The sequence below is a fragment of the Oryza brachyantha genome, chromosome 4 (assembly GCF_000231095.2).
Source record: "Oryza brachyantha chromosome 4, ObraRS2, whole genome shotgun sequence".
Taxonomy (NCBI): Eukaryota; Viridiplantae; Streptophyta; class Magnoliopsida; order Poales; family Poaceae; genus Oryza; species Oryza brachyantha.
This window is the reverse complement of record NC_023166.2, coordinates 6,700,482-6,716,286: the sequence shown is the minus strand read 5'-3', so window position 1 is coordinate 6,716,286 and position 15,805 is coordinate 6,700,482. Positions and strand designations below refer to the sequence as shown.

Here is a 15,805-nt window from a genome sequence, read left to right as displayed (position 1 = left end):
GTGAGAAGTACCCTAGATAAATCACCCGAGTCCTGAATCTCTGATACCTTAAGGGGTGTTTAGATTGAGAAAATTTTTGGAAGAAGTATTAGCCTAGAAGCCGCGAGACGAATCTTTTGAGCTTAATTAATCCATCATTAGCACATGCTGGTTACTGTAGCACTTATGGCTAATCATGAACTAATTAGGCTCAAAAGATTCGTCTCAACATTTCTTCCGTAACTGTGCAATTAGTTTTTTGGATCTTCTATGTTTAATGCTTTATTTAGGTGTCCAAAAATTCGATATAATGTTTTTGGAAAAAAATTTGAAAACGCCTACTTTACTACGAGCGAAACTTTACATGTTGCCTGTGATTGTTAGTGGGACAACTTACAACATGCTATCAAATACTTGACGCCGTTATCTTTTTAATATATATTTGACTATTCGTCTTATTTAAAAATTTATATAATTATTAATTATTTTTATATCATTTATTTATTACTAAGTATACTTTTATACCTATATAAATTTATATATTTTATAAAAATATGAATAAAACAAATTATCAAACGTGCAGTACGCGGGCACGCAACCGATGTATGCAGTGCAGTGCAGCCGTGCAGCTCTAGAGCGAGAGAAGAGATGGTAGCTACGTCATCTGCCGTCATCTTCTCCACCTGCACCGCGTTGATTTATGTTACGCTAACCTCCCCGCCACCGGTGGCCGGCCGGCGAGCGGACGGAGCCCAGAGTCCACCGCCCGCGACCGCGAAGCGCGACAGCGACGGCGGAGCCCAGCACGCACGCGTCGCCTTCTCCCCCACGCGCGGCCCCGTGGCCGCAGCCCCGCCCTAAAAAGATCGTCGTCTCCGCCCGTCGCCGTCACCCTCTCACCACCACCACCACCAGGCGGCAATAATTTCGGGGCGGACGGACGGCCGCGGAGATGCCGTTACCGGCCGGGGAGGGAGGTGGCCTCCCCGCGGCCACAGAATCCCGGCGAGACGACCGTGAGTCGCTCACGGGTCCGGATTGCATTATCCTCTCCCCCCCACCCTCCCCGCGGCCGCCGCTGCTACTCCCGCCATTCTTTCTGTCGTCTACTTGCTCCTCCCCCTCCTCTTCCTCTTCCCTCCTCTCCCCGGCGCCACCTGACTGATTGGATTGGATTGCCCAGCTATCTATCAGGTAGGAGCACACACCTATCTGATCTGCCTACTGGATTTTTTTGTCTACTCTCCTGTCGGAATCGACGCTGCAGCCTGAATCACTCACTGCCGTATATATCTCAAGGTTGCCAATTTGTCCCCCATCTCATTGCCTACGACTTCCCTTTTTTTCATCAAGAAGTGGATTGCGTGTAATGGAACAGTGAAGACATGGTTGGTGTTTGATTAATTGCTGTGCCTGCCACGCTGTTCTGTACTTCTGTCAGGTTGCTGTTCTTTGGCTTTCTGAAGTCTGAACCTGGAACAAAAAGTTGGAACTTTTTTTTTAATTATGCTTCGTGTAGATAAGCGCAAGAATCCACTGCTGAGTTCTCTTTGGCTTTTTTGTATTCGTGGAGTCCTAGATTTTGTGGGAGGATTGGTAGCTCTGATCATGGTTTGTGATTCGAGCTGAATTTTGTGTTTTTTGTTTGTTTGTTTGTTGTTCTTGGCAGCAAGAATCGGTGAGGCAGATGGTTGAGGGGTGAGATTGTAGCTTGGTTGATCGCGGGGGGGCAATCTCGTCGGCCGGCATCCATGGCGGGGAGCTCGAAGGAGATAGTGGACGCGATGGAGAAGTGGATGGCGTTTCCCACCGGCGGGGGGAACGCCGCGCCGCCGTCGCTGGAGCTGGGCGGCGGGATGGAGATCGTCGCCGAGGAGGAGAAGGAGCCCAGCGGCGGCCAGCCGCCGCCGCAGCAGGGGTGGCGTGCCGCGGCGGGGGGAGGGCGGGACAGCGGCGGGACTGCGAGCGGCAAGTCGTCGTCGGCGTCGATGGAGCGCGGCCGCGGGTCGCACGACTCGCTGCCGCGGGTGTCGCAGGAGCTGAAGGACGCGCTGTCGAGCCTGCAGCAGACGTTCGTCGTGTCCGACGCGACGCGGCCGGACTGCCCCATCATCTACGCCAGCGAGGGGTTCTTCGCCATGACCGGCTACTCCCCGAGGGAGGTGGTCGGCCGCAACTGCCGCTTCCTGCAGGGCCCCGACACCGACGTGGCCGAGGTGGCCAAGATCCGAGACGCCGTCAAGCACGGCCGCAGCTTCTGCGGCCGCCTCCTCAACTACCGGAAGGACGGCGCCCCCTTCTGGAACCTCCTCACCGTCACCCCCATCCGCGACGACAACGGCAAGGTCATCAAGTTCATCGGGTAAGTGGAACTAGTCCGTCCCGCCATTGCTGAGCTCGCTACTTGGTTGTCTTGCTGCGATTCTGACCGGCGGCGAGCAACTTGCGGGGCAGGATGCAGGTGGAGGTGAGCAAGTACACGGAGGGGCTGAGCGACAAACGGATGCGGCCGAACGAGATGCCGGTGTCGCTCATCCGCTACGACGGTGAGCACCGCCGTCGCGGAATCCTCTGTTTCCAATTTTTTTTGCTTCTCTCTCTTTCTCTGACCAATGCTGCCTCCAATGGCATGGGGAGCGCAGAGCGGCAGAAGGACAAGGCGATGTCGTCGATGACGGAGGTGGTGCAGACGGTGAAGCAGCCGCGGGGGGCGCGCGCGACGAACCAGCAGCAGGGCGACGCGGCGCTGCCGACGCCGCCGAAGATGAGCGACGCGGACAAGACGGCCGCCATGTCGCCGCTCGTGGCCCCCTCCACGCCCTCCGGCGGAGGAGGAGGAGCAGCGGCGGCCTTGAAGTCGCCGCTCTGGGACCTGAAGAAGGAAGAGTCTCGCCTCAGCCGCCTGGCCAGCGGCCGCAAGTCCGGCCGCACCTCCCTCATGGGGTGAGAGTCAGACAGCACAGCCCGAGCTCGCATCGCGCCCCACCTGTTCGACCGATTGCCGGAACGGCACTGACGCCGGGAGTCGTGCCTGTCTGTGTGTGTGTGTGCAGGTTCAAGATCGGGAAGCGGAGCTCGGTGGGGAGCAGGGAGGCGCCGGCGGTGGTGGCGGAGGAGGCGGCTCCGGCTCCGGCGGCGGAGGTGGCGAGGACGGACAGCTGGGAGCGGGCGGAGAGGGAGAAGGACATCAGGCAGGGGATCGACCTGGCCACCACGCTGGAGCGCATCGAGAAGAACTTCGTCATCACGGACCCCAGGATCCCGGACAACCCCATCGTAAGCTACGCTACCCCCCCCTCCCCCTCGCCGGCGCCGGCGGCGTGGTCGAGCTGTGCAGCGCGCTGGACACTGACGGAATGGGTGTGTTGGGTTGGGGGTGCAGATCTTCGCGTCGGATAGCTTCCTGGAGCTGACGGAGTACACGCGGGAGGAGATCCTGGGAAGGAACTGCAGGTCAGGACCTCAAACCAAAACTGACCTTTTGCGCATTTCTCTTCTTGACTGTTCGGTTCTACGGTTGTCGTCGTTTTGGATAAGAGTGCCGTGAAATTTTTTATTATTGTTACGGTCTCCGTACCGTAATTTAGGTGACTAAAATTTCACCATTCGTTTTATTTGAAAAATTTATAAAAAATTTAAAAAAAATCATGCATAAAATACTGTTTTACCATCCAGTAACAACAAAAATATTAATTACAAAAATTTTAAATAAGGCGAAGAGTCAAAACATTGTATATAAAAAGCTAAAAAATAAGTTTAATACGAGACATAGGTAGTATTGTTTTGAATAAGTATGCCGTAAAACTTTTAAAACTTTGACTATTAATTAATCTTATATTTAGTTTTAAAAGACCAGGACAATGGATTATATATAAAGAGCGCTTTAATAAAAGTAAACATTTATTTACTTTTTTATATATTTAATAGAAAATCAGGGTCAAAAGATATAGCTAGAAGATCATCGTATTATTGTTCAAAATGATAAAAAAATTATCAAATGGCTGGAGTAATTTTTTATTACCTTCTTTTCGTATTTATAAAATATTTTGGCCCTCTTGATATTAATATAGGCGCTAATAAATTTAGACACATTTATAAAATATATAAATAAATTAATAAATAAATATAATTAGGTTAAAACATAACAGATGGAGTAGTAACAAAGATATAGTGGTCTGATTTTTTATTTATTTAAGTAACAAACAATTAGTGGTTAGTTTGTTTAGTGATCAAAGTAGGAATATCCCCTGTATTAAAATTAATTTAGGCCTAAGTAAATCTAATTATATTAATTGTTTGGTGTGAAAAAATAATGTTTAATTCCCTAACATAATTTTAAATTCCACTGCATATTCACCTCACCGATGGGAGGCCGCCAGACAGTGAACCTGCCTTGTATGAAAACATTGTCTGATTGTATGAATAAGATGTATATGTAAATTTAATTTTCATACTGATTTTTAGGACATGTTGAGCTGATAAACCGAAATTGGTTTTCGCCATTACGAAGCTGAACTTTATACGAGTAGCCAATACATAGATTAGACGAACTTTGGACCATAGATATCTTAAACATAAGGATTACAAGTCTTTTACGAAAGCATAATTTTCTAAATGAAAATTACTCCAAAAGTTCGCATGGTGCCGATACCGAAACTAAATTTATTTAGGATTGACGTGGGAGGCACATCACCATTCGCGGAAAAAAAGTCTCTTCCTTCCCCATGAAACTTAAGACAAAATATCCAGGCTATGCTCTTTTATTAGACGATGATGTTAAAGATTATTTGTTTTTATTATAGCTATTTTATAATATAAATGACGTAATTAATTAATATAAAGTTAAAAAAAATCTGTTTTGATAATATGAGACGATCAACTTATATATAATTTTTTATAAAAGAATACATCATTAAGCAGCATAATTTCGAACGCAACCCCGCCAGTTCTGCGGTAGCTACTGGTGACTAAATTTCCAAAATAGACACTGTAACTAAACTCAAACAAGGCAGGCACAACACGTGACAATTGGATTTGGGCCCACATGTCAATCTCTACTGGGCCTTAGCCCATCCTCCTCCCCCAAGGCCCAGGCCCAGCACCGCCACCCTCCGGGCACCGCGGGTCAGCGGAAGAATGGTGATCTCCGCCGCCGCGTGGGGGCAGCGTCGGACGCCGGCGCCGCCCATCCCTCTGCCATGGCGGGCGGATGGCGTTACGTGACTCTAGACCTTATTTCTGTTTTGTGTTTGTGTGTGTGTGTTTCTGCTCCATGGTCATTGATTCGAATGGTTGCTTCACCCGATAGGGTTTTGCGAGAACGGTGGATGAAGTAATAATGGTGATCCCCCTGATTGTTGCAGATTTCTTCAAGGGCCAGAGACCGACCAGGGCACGGTGGACAAGATCAGGGAGGCCATCAGAGAGCAGAAGGAGATCACAGTCCAGCTCATCAACTACACCAAGAGCGGTAATGATGCTGCAAACTCACTCCATCTGGATACGGGGGAGTCTCTCTTGAACTGGATAAAATGTTGAGATTTTAGATGATGTGATGTTAGATGTAGAACCTCTGGAGATCTAACCGCACCCGTTAACCCGCGCGAACAGTCTGTATACAAGAAAGTTTATACATACATTTTTTTTATATTTGTGTTTGTATATATAAAGTTTCACCTTTATACTAGAAATTTTATGTATAGAAAATGTATACATAAAACCAAATTTAGAGTATAAATTATATAGTAAAAATTATCGATATGAAAATTATCATATTAAAAACATGTATATATAAAAATTATAAAAAAAGTTGTATATATAAAGTTTGTATGTATAAAGTATGTACACAGAAAGTTTATATATGCAAAATTTATGTATATAAAGTGCTCACGCGGGTTAACAGGCATGCAAACGTTCGTCCATTAGCCTTTCCGTGATTTGATCTGATTTTGCACGATCTTCTCATGGTCCAGGGAAGAAGTTCTGGAACTTGTTCCACCTGCAACCTATGCGAGACCAGAAGGTATCTGAAAAAAAAAAATCTATGCCAGATGCTCCTTTTGCTTGGGAGCTTGCATTTCATTTTTATGACTAGTGGTTTATAGTTTACTACATGGTAGTGATTAGCGCATCTGTGTGGGTACTATGAGTGCAGGGGGAGCTTCAATACTTCATCGGTGTGCAACTTGATGGAAGTGATCATGTTGAGCCCCTCAGGAACCGTCTCTCGGAGAATACTGAGATACAGAGTGCCAAATTGGTAGGTCAGCTTACTCTAGTAATTTCATTTTTGATGATACCAAACATAAGCTGGTGTTAATATTTTAGTTTAGGAATAAGATAAGATGAATCTACAAACTTGTCAATCCACGTCTCAATCAGTTAGATACCAATTTTGTCAGTTAAGGTCCATAGCGTGTTGTATTTTTGGATTTTTCAATCTTAAATTTAGAGTCAATTTGGGGTTTTTTTTATCGGAGTTTATTTTTCAATCTTGGATTTTAGATCACTAAGAACACGTATATAAAAGCTTCATTCAAAAATTATTTTTCATTTCCAAATATGTTGTTTGGCTTTTTCCTCAAATAAGCCAAATAATCACCCCCTATTTCATATTTCGGATGTAGCATCCATATGTATTTATATACACACACATACACCAGCAAATTGTGTAATTGCATGTATATCCCTGTTGTTTTAGAGTAAACATGTACTGAAGCTTAGAAACACCGTACTATAATCTGGGCTGCATAAAAGTAGCAGACTTGTAGCATTGCTTTGAGATTTGAGGTATGCTAATTCGTTTTCATATGGTATCCAATATTCCAATTAGGTCAAAGCAACAGCAGAGAATGTGGATGATGCAGTCAGGGAGCTTCCTGATGCCAACTTGGTAAGGTACATCTGCTTTTTGTTGTTTCACCGTATTAGTGATTAGTTCTTGATGAAAGTTGTCAGCATTGTCAAAATGTGGGACCAAGATTAATTGCTCAGCTCAAAACAAGACAGAAAAAAATAGTATGGCCTATCCTAGACTATGTGATATGGATTACATCCTTAACAAAGGCAGATAATCTGTACTATCATCCATTTTTATAGAGAACTGAAATTGTTTGGCAAAATGGAAACCTCATTCAATCTTAGTGATGGAATATTTAAGAAATGCCAATGGGAGCACAATAACCACCAGGGCCTAATGTCAACCTTAGAAATGTTTTGTAAGTTTCAAATGTAGAAATTGATATGATAACGCAAAGCCCTAAATGAAATTGTTTGACAGAGATAGAACTTTGAATCATATGGATACATGCTGACATTCACACTGGAATAATTAATTGGTTTGCTCCTTGTATTTGTTTTCACCTGACCACCGTGAAGCACACTGTGAACAAATAATATCTAAATTAGAGAAGAGAAAAAATGGTAATGTATTTGATATGAATATTGTAGAGAAGCAGTTTTGTGGCTTTTCTTCTGTCATGTGGGGGCATAACATGATCTATTTTTTTTGTCACAGAGACCAGAGGACTTGTGGGCAATTCACTCGATGCCTGTTTCTCCGAAACCACACAAACGGAACAACTCTTCTTGGATAGCTATAGAAAAGGTATGCTATTTCTGTTGTGTGATGAGCAAATTCTATGACTGCAGTAGAAATTCTACTCAGATAATACTCTGTAATAGAAAAGATTTAGCAATTAAAAGAATTCCAATTCTTGGATTAGCTAAGTGAACTTGGAGCTTGAGCCCAATAGTGTCTCATGTTATCCTTTTTAACTAGATCTCCTAGAAAGAATGTTTTAATATTTGTTCAATAGAAAGCAAGGCAGAAAAGGCATGATGGTGTGTTGCCCAGTGCCTACATGTTCGTTACTATTATGTTGAAAGTAGGACGAGCGTAGAACATGATGAAGGTAATTGAGCACATATACCTATGATGTTCCATCACCCCCTTTCAGGCAGTAATTTTATTCATGATTAAGCTCACTGAAAGTGTACATGTTCTTATTCTTTGTGATATTTTGTGATAATCCAGATGTGAATAGCAAGGGTGTTTAGCATGTATATCATAACTAGATATGTACGCTTGCACTTCTGCACATTGATAGATTATGTATATCAATGTGCAAACGTTTTTTATACAGTTTATGTGTTGTTTTTATGATCCACAGAAGCGCGAAATACCCAGGGGGTAGTTTGAGACTGAGTGTGCTGTCCTCATGTATAAACACATTCTAGTGAATCAGTACATCCACCCTGCAAAGTAACTTGTAAATGTGCATGTTCCAAAGTAGCAAATGTGTACCCCTATATTGTAAATGGCAAGAAGCTAGTAGCACCCTCGGCTCCAAATAGCAGATCTAATATTTCACCTCTGACTTTAGAAAAAATATGATACCCCAACAAGAACATAGGATGCTAAATTTTATGACCATTCTAAAATCAATGGGGAAAACATTAAATGTAAATCCTAAATGAATTCTATGACACCATAATATTTTTTATTGTTTGGCATGCAGGCTATAAAAGTAGGGGAGAAGATTGGCTTGAAGCACTTCAAGCCTGTAAAACCTCTTGGCTGTGGTGACACTGGAAGGTACTAAAGATTTCCTGAACAGTCTTCTATATTTGGTTTCTAAACTGATAGATGGTTGTTATGTCTTCTGAAAGTATGCTATCAAAACAATGTTTACTTTGAGCGTGTCATAACAAAGAGTTAAACACAGTCATAATTTTGGTTAATTTGAATTAACTGAAATGCTCTTTAGTAAAAATAGACTACCTTGACACTAAATGCAGTGGTGAACGGCTTGATAGGACCTGAAATGCTGTAGTGGCCTTAACAGGACAAAGCAAAAAATACTCTTATGTGGTTACAAGTTAGCAGGACTGGGTACGACGACTAGTTCCATATTAATGTTAGATTGTGTCTAGAGTTTATCTGCTTACCTGACCTCCCTTGCTCCTTTTCTGTCTGGTGCTCGTCTAGGTTATAGTGCTTTGATTATTTTTTTTTTTTGGTTCTGTATTGGTTTAGGCACATAATGCTTTTTGTATGATACAAGTGTAGCCATGTATGTTGCAGTTTTTTGTTGTTGTCTACTAGGCATATTATGCTTAGTTGCTTAAATTAATCATCCTTGAAAACCCAAACTTGTAATGATATGAAACAATATATGGTATATTTGGAACACCATTTGTAGCTCTGTAATTTTCTTCATGATTCATGCTAACATGTTGCACACGCCATTTTTATTTTTATTGTTATTTATACTGCTTTCAAGGCCATTATAATGGCTACTTTCTGCAATAGCACTACAAGGTAGGTTAACAGGTCTTAGAACGATTTTGTATGTAAAACATTGACTGAGCTAATTTCATAATTTCACCCTTACAAAGTGTAGGTTCGTTCTCTTGTTATAAAAACTAGATGGCACCTCCATGTTGAGGCGGCAGTGTAGGACATAATGCAGTTGTTATATTAGGTGATAATTTGAATCATGCACCTTCCAACCAACAGTGCGAAAGATTGGTGATGATGTGGTTTCGTATGGTGGCTGCTCTATAGCAATAACTACATGAAGTGGGTTTCCATCTATTTAGTATATATTGATACAAGCCTGCACGCATAACAGTGTATAGTTGCTATGAACATGGTCGAACCATTCGTTAAACTTGACGCTGCAATTTCAACTAATTTCTATGTTGTTATCACTTATGGTGTGCATAATGGGAAATCATGGGTTGGGTCATCTGCCATGAACCTGTGTTTCTTCTTAACAAACTTGATCACCCTGTTTTAGTACCTTTATACCATATCTTTATTTTTGAATTCAGTGTGCACTTGGTTGAGCTACAAGGAAGTGGTGAATTGTTTGCAATGAAGGCAATGGACAAGTCAGTGATGTTGAATCGCAACAAGGTAATTTTGAATGATAAACATGGGCATGCTGTTATGTTGCTATTGTATTTCTACACATGCTGGATGTGATCAACTTTCTTCCTGTTGCTGCTTGTATGGCTAGGTGCAAGAATTACTTCAACTCCCTCTCTCTTGCAGGTTCATCGAGCCTGTATCGAAAGAGAAATATATGCACTATTGGATCATCCATTTCTCCCAACATTGTATACTTCATTTCAGGTTAGTCTGACATTCTTATGACCAATGCTTTATCCCAGATATTTTATGTAGCTAGTTAGATAAAATGATTACACATTGTTCCAGTTAAATATGGCTTTTGTAAGGTGTTCATCATTTCACTAGCATCAGCTAGTTGTTGTTTTACTGTTAATTTCCATACTAGTTTTTTCTTTATTATCCAGCTAACTCAAAAATCAAAAGGTTCATTACTAATGTTGTCTGTTTTCAGACACCAACACATGTTTGTCTCATAACAGACTTTTGTCCGGGAGGAGAACTCTTTGCAGTTCTTGATAAGCAACCCATGAAAATTTTTAGAGAAGAATCTGCAAGGTACCTGTTCAAATTCCCTTCATCTGGTACACCATTATTTTCAAATCATGACGTCTTCAAAATGTATCTTTTCTTGCATTCTTGAGCTCTTACATATTTTTCTTAAGTATGCAAACTAGTTTTTTTTTTATAATTAATCTCTTGTTCTTGTCCTAGATTGGCCACCTGAAGATGTGTCATCAAAAGAGCTTACATATTTTAATCTATTTTACTAGCTTATGATAAAAATAACTATGAAAAGCGATTTTGGGAACTACTGCTTTATTTTTGCTAACATGTAAACCCCATGGATGGGACAAGCAAGAATATGTTAAACTACTCAAACTGAACTTGTTTCTGCCAGACTATTCCCTCCCCAAATCTGATACAAATAGTTATGTTCTGTTCTGGAGACCATCCAAGTTTATGCTCCCATAATGAGCCCATAACAAAGACGTTTCTTTTAAATGGATTAGCTGGGTTTACATGGTTTGGAATATTTGAAGCTTTTGGTGACTTGTGTATTATCATTTTGAAACAGCGATTGAATTCAATTTCAACTCAATGAAATTGGTTATAGTGTAGGATACAAGGACTACATGGATGACAAAAATATGAAATATACCAGAATACCACCAGAAGTGCAGAGTGTTCATTTTTTTCACTCTTCTTTTTGAAATATAAAAAGAAGATGGTTGAGATTATTTCCTTGAATCCTTGATCTTTTTTTGTAGGTTTTATGCTGCAGAGGTTGTAATTGGTCTCGAGTACCTTCATTGTTTAGGTATGGATGTGTATACATAATTTAATGTTCATTGAACAGATCCCTTGAGTGAAAGCAAGTATTAATATCTATTGATAACCTGTGCTCTCTTTCTATATTTTTTGAAGAGACTGATTTCCCATTGAACTTATTAGGAAATCTAAGATTGCTAATCTGCATGCATTATTTCTTCTGTAGGTATTATATACCGTGATCTGAAACCAGAAAACATTTTGATCCAAGAAGATGGACACGTTGTACTTACTGATTTTGATCTCTCATTTTTGACTTCTTCAAAACCCCATGTAAGTCGAGGGATTAAACTTTGAGGCTTGCTGAAGTTTATAGAATATTTGCTAATTCCATTGACTTCGATTTTTTTTGGTCACTTTACTCTGTATGCTAATAGAATGTGTGATTCCGAAATTTAAAACAAAAATATGACTCATTCCTGAGTAATGAGCTTTGAATTTTCCACTTGCGTGGTATTCAAAGTGAATATGAAGGAGTGCTGGTATCAAGAACATGCTTATGTTGAAACTTTTTGGTGGTTTCCATCATTTGTTTCTGTTGTTCATAAGAAGTTATCATGCCTAAAACACTTGGATATTGTCCTGATGTTGGGAGTATCTTCTGCAGGTGATAAAACCTTCCATATCATTAAAACGAAGAAGGTCCAAAGAGTTTCTCCCCCCAACATTTGTCTCAGAACCTTCCACTCCATCAAATTCATTTGTTGGAACTGAAGAGTACATAGCTCCGGTAAGATATGATCCTTGTTTTTTATTTTTTACGCTTATTATATGAATTATTGTTATTTTTTGTTCCAAAATGATCTACATTATAATAGGACCCCAGGTGTAATCTTTTTTTTTTCTTTCAGTTAATGTAATGTGTATGCCTTTCCATTTTCAGTTCATCTTACTAAACCACCTTTTGCCAATGTTGTTCTTTGATTCTTTCTCAGTACTGCATGGTTATTGTCTAATTTTTGTATTGTTTTTGACATGGATAATTTTTGTATTGTTTTAGGAGGTTATAACAGGTGCAGCGCATACAAGTGCAATCGATTGGTGGGCTCTCGGTAAGCAATAGACTAGTAAATATTATTTGTTTCTGTCATCATATGAACTAGCTGATTACCAGAGTTGCACTAAATGGTTTAAAGGAATTAATTTTGAGTAAAACATGTTTGAGTTTGAGCTTCAATTAAAATTTCATAAAAAGTATTCATAGTAATCCATGTGCTATGCAAATAAGATTTTGAACATGGGTTTACACCAGAGAATAGTCCATATTACCGTTTTGACTATAAATAATTAGTGGTTAAGTTAATTGTTTAGTGCTACACTGCTATGCATAACTAAACAAAACTATCATGTTGTCACAAAGTTACACTGCAACAAATTTAGCCTGCAATAACTGATCTATATCACTCTCTTGTTCTTACACTCTATTCAGTAGCTTAGTTTAACTAGATAGCACGGAACATAATAAACATAAAATTGGATAGCGTAGCATGCATCCCAGCTTCTAATAATCCGTGCATGCACCCTTCCATGGAAGTGCACTCCATACATATAACATCTTACTTAAACTTTTAAACTTTTATCGTTGATCCATGCATAAGTTATGGAATGAGATCCTCTGACTTAAAATTAGAGGGACTGACATGTGGGCCCATGGATGGTGGGGCCCACATGTTAGTGACCACATCCTATGACTTTACATCAGATGATTTGCTTCCAAAAGTTACATGTAGCTGCTATGGGTAGAACTTTCGGGCTTATATGCTGACCCCAGCCTATCTAAATTCTCCATGTGTGACTAATTGAACCACACTGCTTCTATGTCAAATATCTAGAAGCACCCGTAGGCACACAACTGCGTGGTGTGTCCTTCGTGGGAGTTTATTTATGCGTGGTGTGTCCTTCGTGGGAGTTTATTTATGAGATATGTATATGTATCTACCACACCAGTACATCTCTAATCTTTCTCTAGATAATTATAAGATGTAAAGTACTAGATATGTGTTCTCAGATATACCTAACCATGAGAATTTTTATGATATAGTATCATTCTATTGTTTGATATGCATTATATAATACTACTAATAAGATGATATCCAGTAACCCAACTAACATCATTTCTCATGCTATAGGAATTCTATTGTATGAGATGTTGTATGGGCGTACACCTTTTCGAGGAAAGAACAGGAAGAAGACTTTTTATAACATCCTGCACAAAGACCTTACATTTCCCAGTAGCATTCCGGTGAGAACTTCCCTCTTTTTTAGTGGCTAGTAAAGTTCCTCTCATGCAGGTCAATATATTTTGCATACTGTATTCAATTTATAGCTGCAGAGTTTGAGTTCAGTTTACAATCTATCCAGCATGAATGCAAGATAGCACGTTAAGTAGATGTGTTCTATAGCATGTGTTAGATAAGATAATGTGGATGTTTATCTTAGACTCTGTTACTGATTTCAATTTTTAGTTGTTCGTGTTTATTAATATCACTACAATTATCCAGGTTAGTCTTGCCGCAAAGCAATTAATCCATGGACTACTTCAGAGAGATCCTTCAAATCGTATAGGTTCAAATGCTGGTGCAAATGATATCAAGCAACATCCCTTTTTCCAAGACATCAATTGGCCGCTCATACGTTGCATGGTAATTTGATACTTTTGAGCCTCAAGAACATTTTGAAAGGCAGTTCTTTTTAGTTCATCACAAATTATCTAAATTAACAATTTGCGCAGAGCCCCCCTGAACTTGATGTTCCACTGAAACTAATTGGCAAGGAAACTCAACCAAAAGCAAAGCCTGACGAAGATGCTACCTTAAATCTTGACACATTTTAAGGTGAGGCAACTTTAAAGTGTTGTGGTCCAAATAGGGGGAAGAGCTTGTTAGCATTTTATTTAGAACAAGGTGCTCATATTCACTGGAATTATTGCACAACCGCATGAACAAGTGCTCCTTCTCTCTCTCTCTCTCTCTCTCTATTATTTTTCCATGAAATTGTTCTTGTCTTTTTCTTTCTGTGTAGATGTTATGTTTTACCTATGTTTACTGAGATTTGGTAAACTGATTAGTATTAATTTGTGCAGGCTAGATCAGACAGGAGCAGTTATTTTCCCTGTATAGTAATAAGAGACTTCATCTGCAGCGATAAAAAGGTCGGAAGCATTGTCCTGAATGTTCAGTGAGAGCTGCATCAAAGTCGTGTACATGGTTATTCTTTTGGATAGGTTTATTAAGAGCTAGTGCTTCACATAAATAGGATCATATACTTGTAAAGTTTCTACTCTTTCTTGGCGATGATTCAATAAAGTAGTTCAGTGTTCATAATATATTTTAGAAAGTTTTGAGGTTCTTTTTTTTTCAATAAAGCTAAATGTATATGCAGATATTATGAGAAAATTCAATGAACTCACAATGCATGTTTGTACTTTTTCCCCTTTTTGCGAGGATTCTTGCAAATATTAATCACGTAAGCTCTTTTCTCTTAAAAATGTATACTATATCATTTTTAACAAAGTGAAATTACATGTGATTTTGCTACGGGTTGTGTTTCTTGTTCATTATTATCTCATAGATAAAGAAATTCTCTTTTTTATGTAAAAATATATTTAACATTTCTCGTTCATAATTCAAAAAATATTTCGCAGTGATGCATCATTCGATAGATAAAGGCATTCTCTTATTTCATCTAAAAGATGGTGTAACACAATATTACTAAAGCTCCAAATATTTATTCATTTTATTAAATTTATTTGATGTTATCTATAGTGACTTGGTCATCGAGCTGTTCAATAAGAACATCTCCAACGACTCAACTAAATTTAGTCATTCGTATTTTTAATTAGATGATCATCTAAAACAGCTTCATCCTTTATATCTTTTTATACTCCAGCAGTTCGTCCATATATGACTTTCTTTGTATCTTTTTGGAGGACGAAGAGAGAATATATAAATATAATTTTTCTCTCTCCTAATATGGATGACATACTTTCCATCCTCTATTTTCAGAATGAATGATAAGATAGCTTAGACACTTAATTGATTTGATAATGAGCGTAACTGGATCACGTCAATGAACATGGATTTTATTGTTTTGGCATGCTGATGCTATAAGGAAGTTTTGCACCGGCTTGTGCTACTGTACCAGTCGCGTAGATGCTATTATGGTTGAACTTTGATTGTAAAGTTATATGTTGCTATTTATACAAAGTTTTAAATTGAAAAGTTTATATCTTTAATTTTGAGGTATATATAGAAAATGTTTGATAATTTCTAATATACAAAAAATATTTAATACTAGTATATAGAGAGTCTATGTTGGGAATTATGTTTTTTTATCAAAACTCTTTTAATGTAAGATCGTTACATCGACACAAATAATTCTGGATTCGGGACATTGAATTTTGCCACGTGTCACGTTTAAGTATTTGTCACTCGATGTGTCTGTAACATGTGAGCCTATTATTAAATGTAAGGATGACAAATAGTTAAATATTCCTCTGGATTCGTAAGATTTATCCAGAAAAAATAGTTGCACTCTACGACCTCCGTCCCAAAATAAACAAATTTATGAGTTTTTGAT

At 39.6% G+C, this 15,805-nt stretch overlaps 1 protein-coding gene across 4 annotated transcripts; it reads left to right on the top strand.

Annotated features, from left to right (window-relative positions):
* Positions 1-1,049: 1,049 nt before the first annotated feature.
* On the top strand, positions 1,050-14,567 carry LOC102713461 (phototropin-2). Of its 4 annotated transcripts, XM_040523007.1 has the most exons (24): positions 1,050-1,173; positions 1,279-1,420; positions 1,649-2,341; positions 2,434-2,525; positions 2,622-2,922; positions 3,033-3,255; positions 3,362-3,432; positions 5,343-5,449; positions 5,952-6,001; positions 6,134-6,238; positions 6,812-6,871; positions 7,496-7,585; positions 8,499-8,575; positions 9,817-9,901; positions 10,040-10,120; positions 10,350-10,453; positions 11,167-11,216; positions 11,394-11,500; positions 11,835-11,957; positions 12,228-12,279; positions 13,357-13,469; positions 13,729-13,869; positions 13,959-14,061; positions 14,310-14,567. In XM_040523007.1, the coding sequence occupies exons 3-23, from the start codon at positions 1,731-1,733 to the stop codon at positions 14,058-14,060; spliced, it is 2,745 nt and encodes a 914-aa protein (XP_040378941.1). In that variant the 5' UTR covers positions 1,050-1,173; positions 1,279-1,420; positions 1,649-1,730; the 3' UTR covers position 14,061; positions 14,310-14,567. The 4 variants fall into 4 exon arrangements, with proteins under 4 accessions (XP_040378941.1, XP_040378940.1, XP_040378942.1 ...); XM_040523006.1 differs by lacking the exon at positions 1,279-1,420; XM_040523008.1 differs by lacking the exons at positions 1,050-1,173; positions 1,279-1,420 and adding an exon at positions 1,184-1,278.
* The last annotated feature ends 1,238 nt before the right edge of the window (positions 14,568-15,805 follow it).

What these genes read in the sequence shown, in the direction of transcription:
- LOC102713461 (XM_040523006.1), top strand. Translation starts at nt 1,731, where the DNA reads ATGGCGGGGAGCTCGAAGGAGATAGTGGACGCGATGGAGAAGTGGATG. An exon ending in GGCCGCACCTCCCTCATGGG is followed by an intron (nt 2,923 to 3,032) that starts GTGAGAGTCAGA and finishes GTGTGTGTGCAG; the next exon opens with GTTCAAGATCGGGAAGCGGA. An exon ending in CGAGTACCTTCATTGTTTAG is followed by an intron (nt 11,217 to 11,393) that starts GTATGGATGTGT and finishes TTTCTTCTGTAG; the next exon opens with GTATTATATACCGTGATCTG.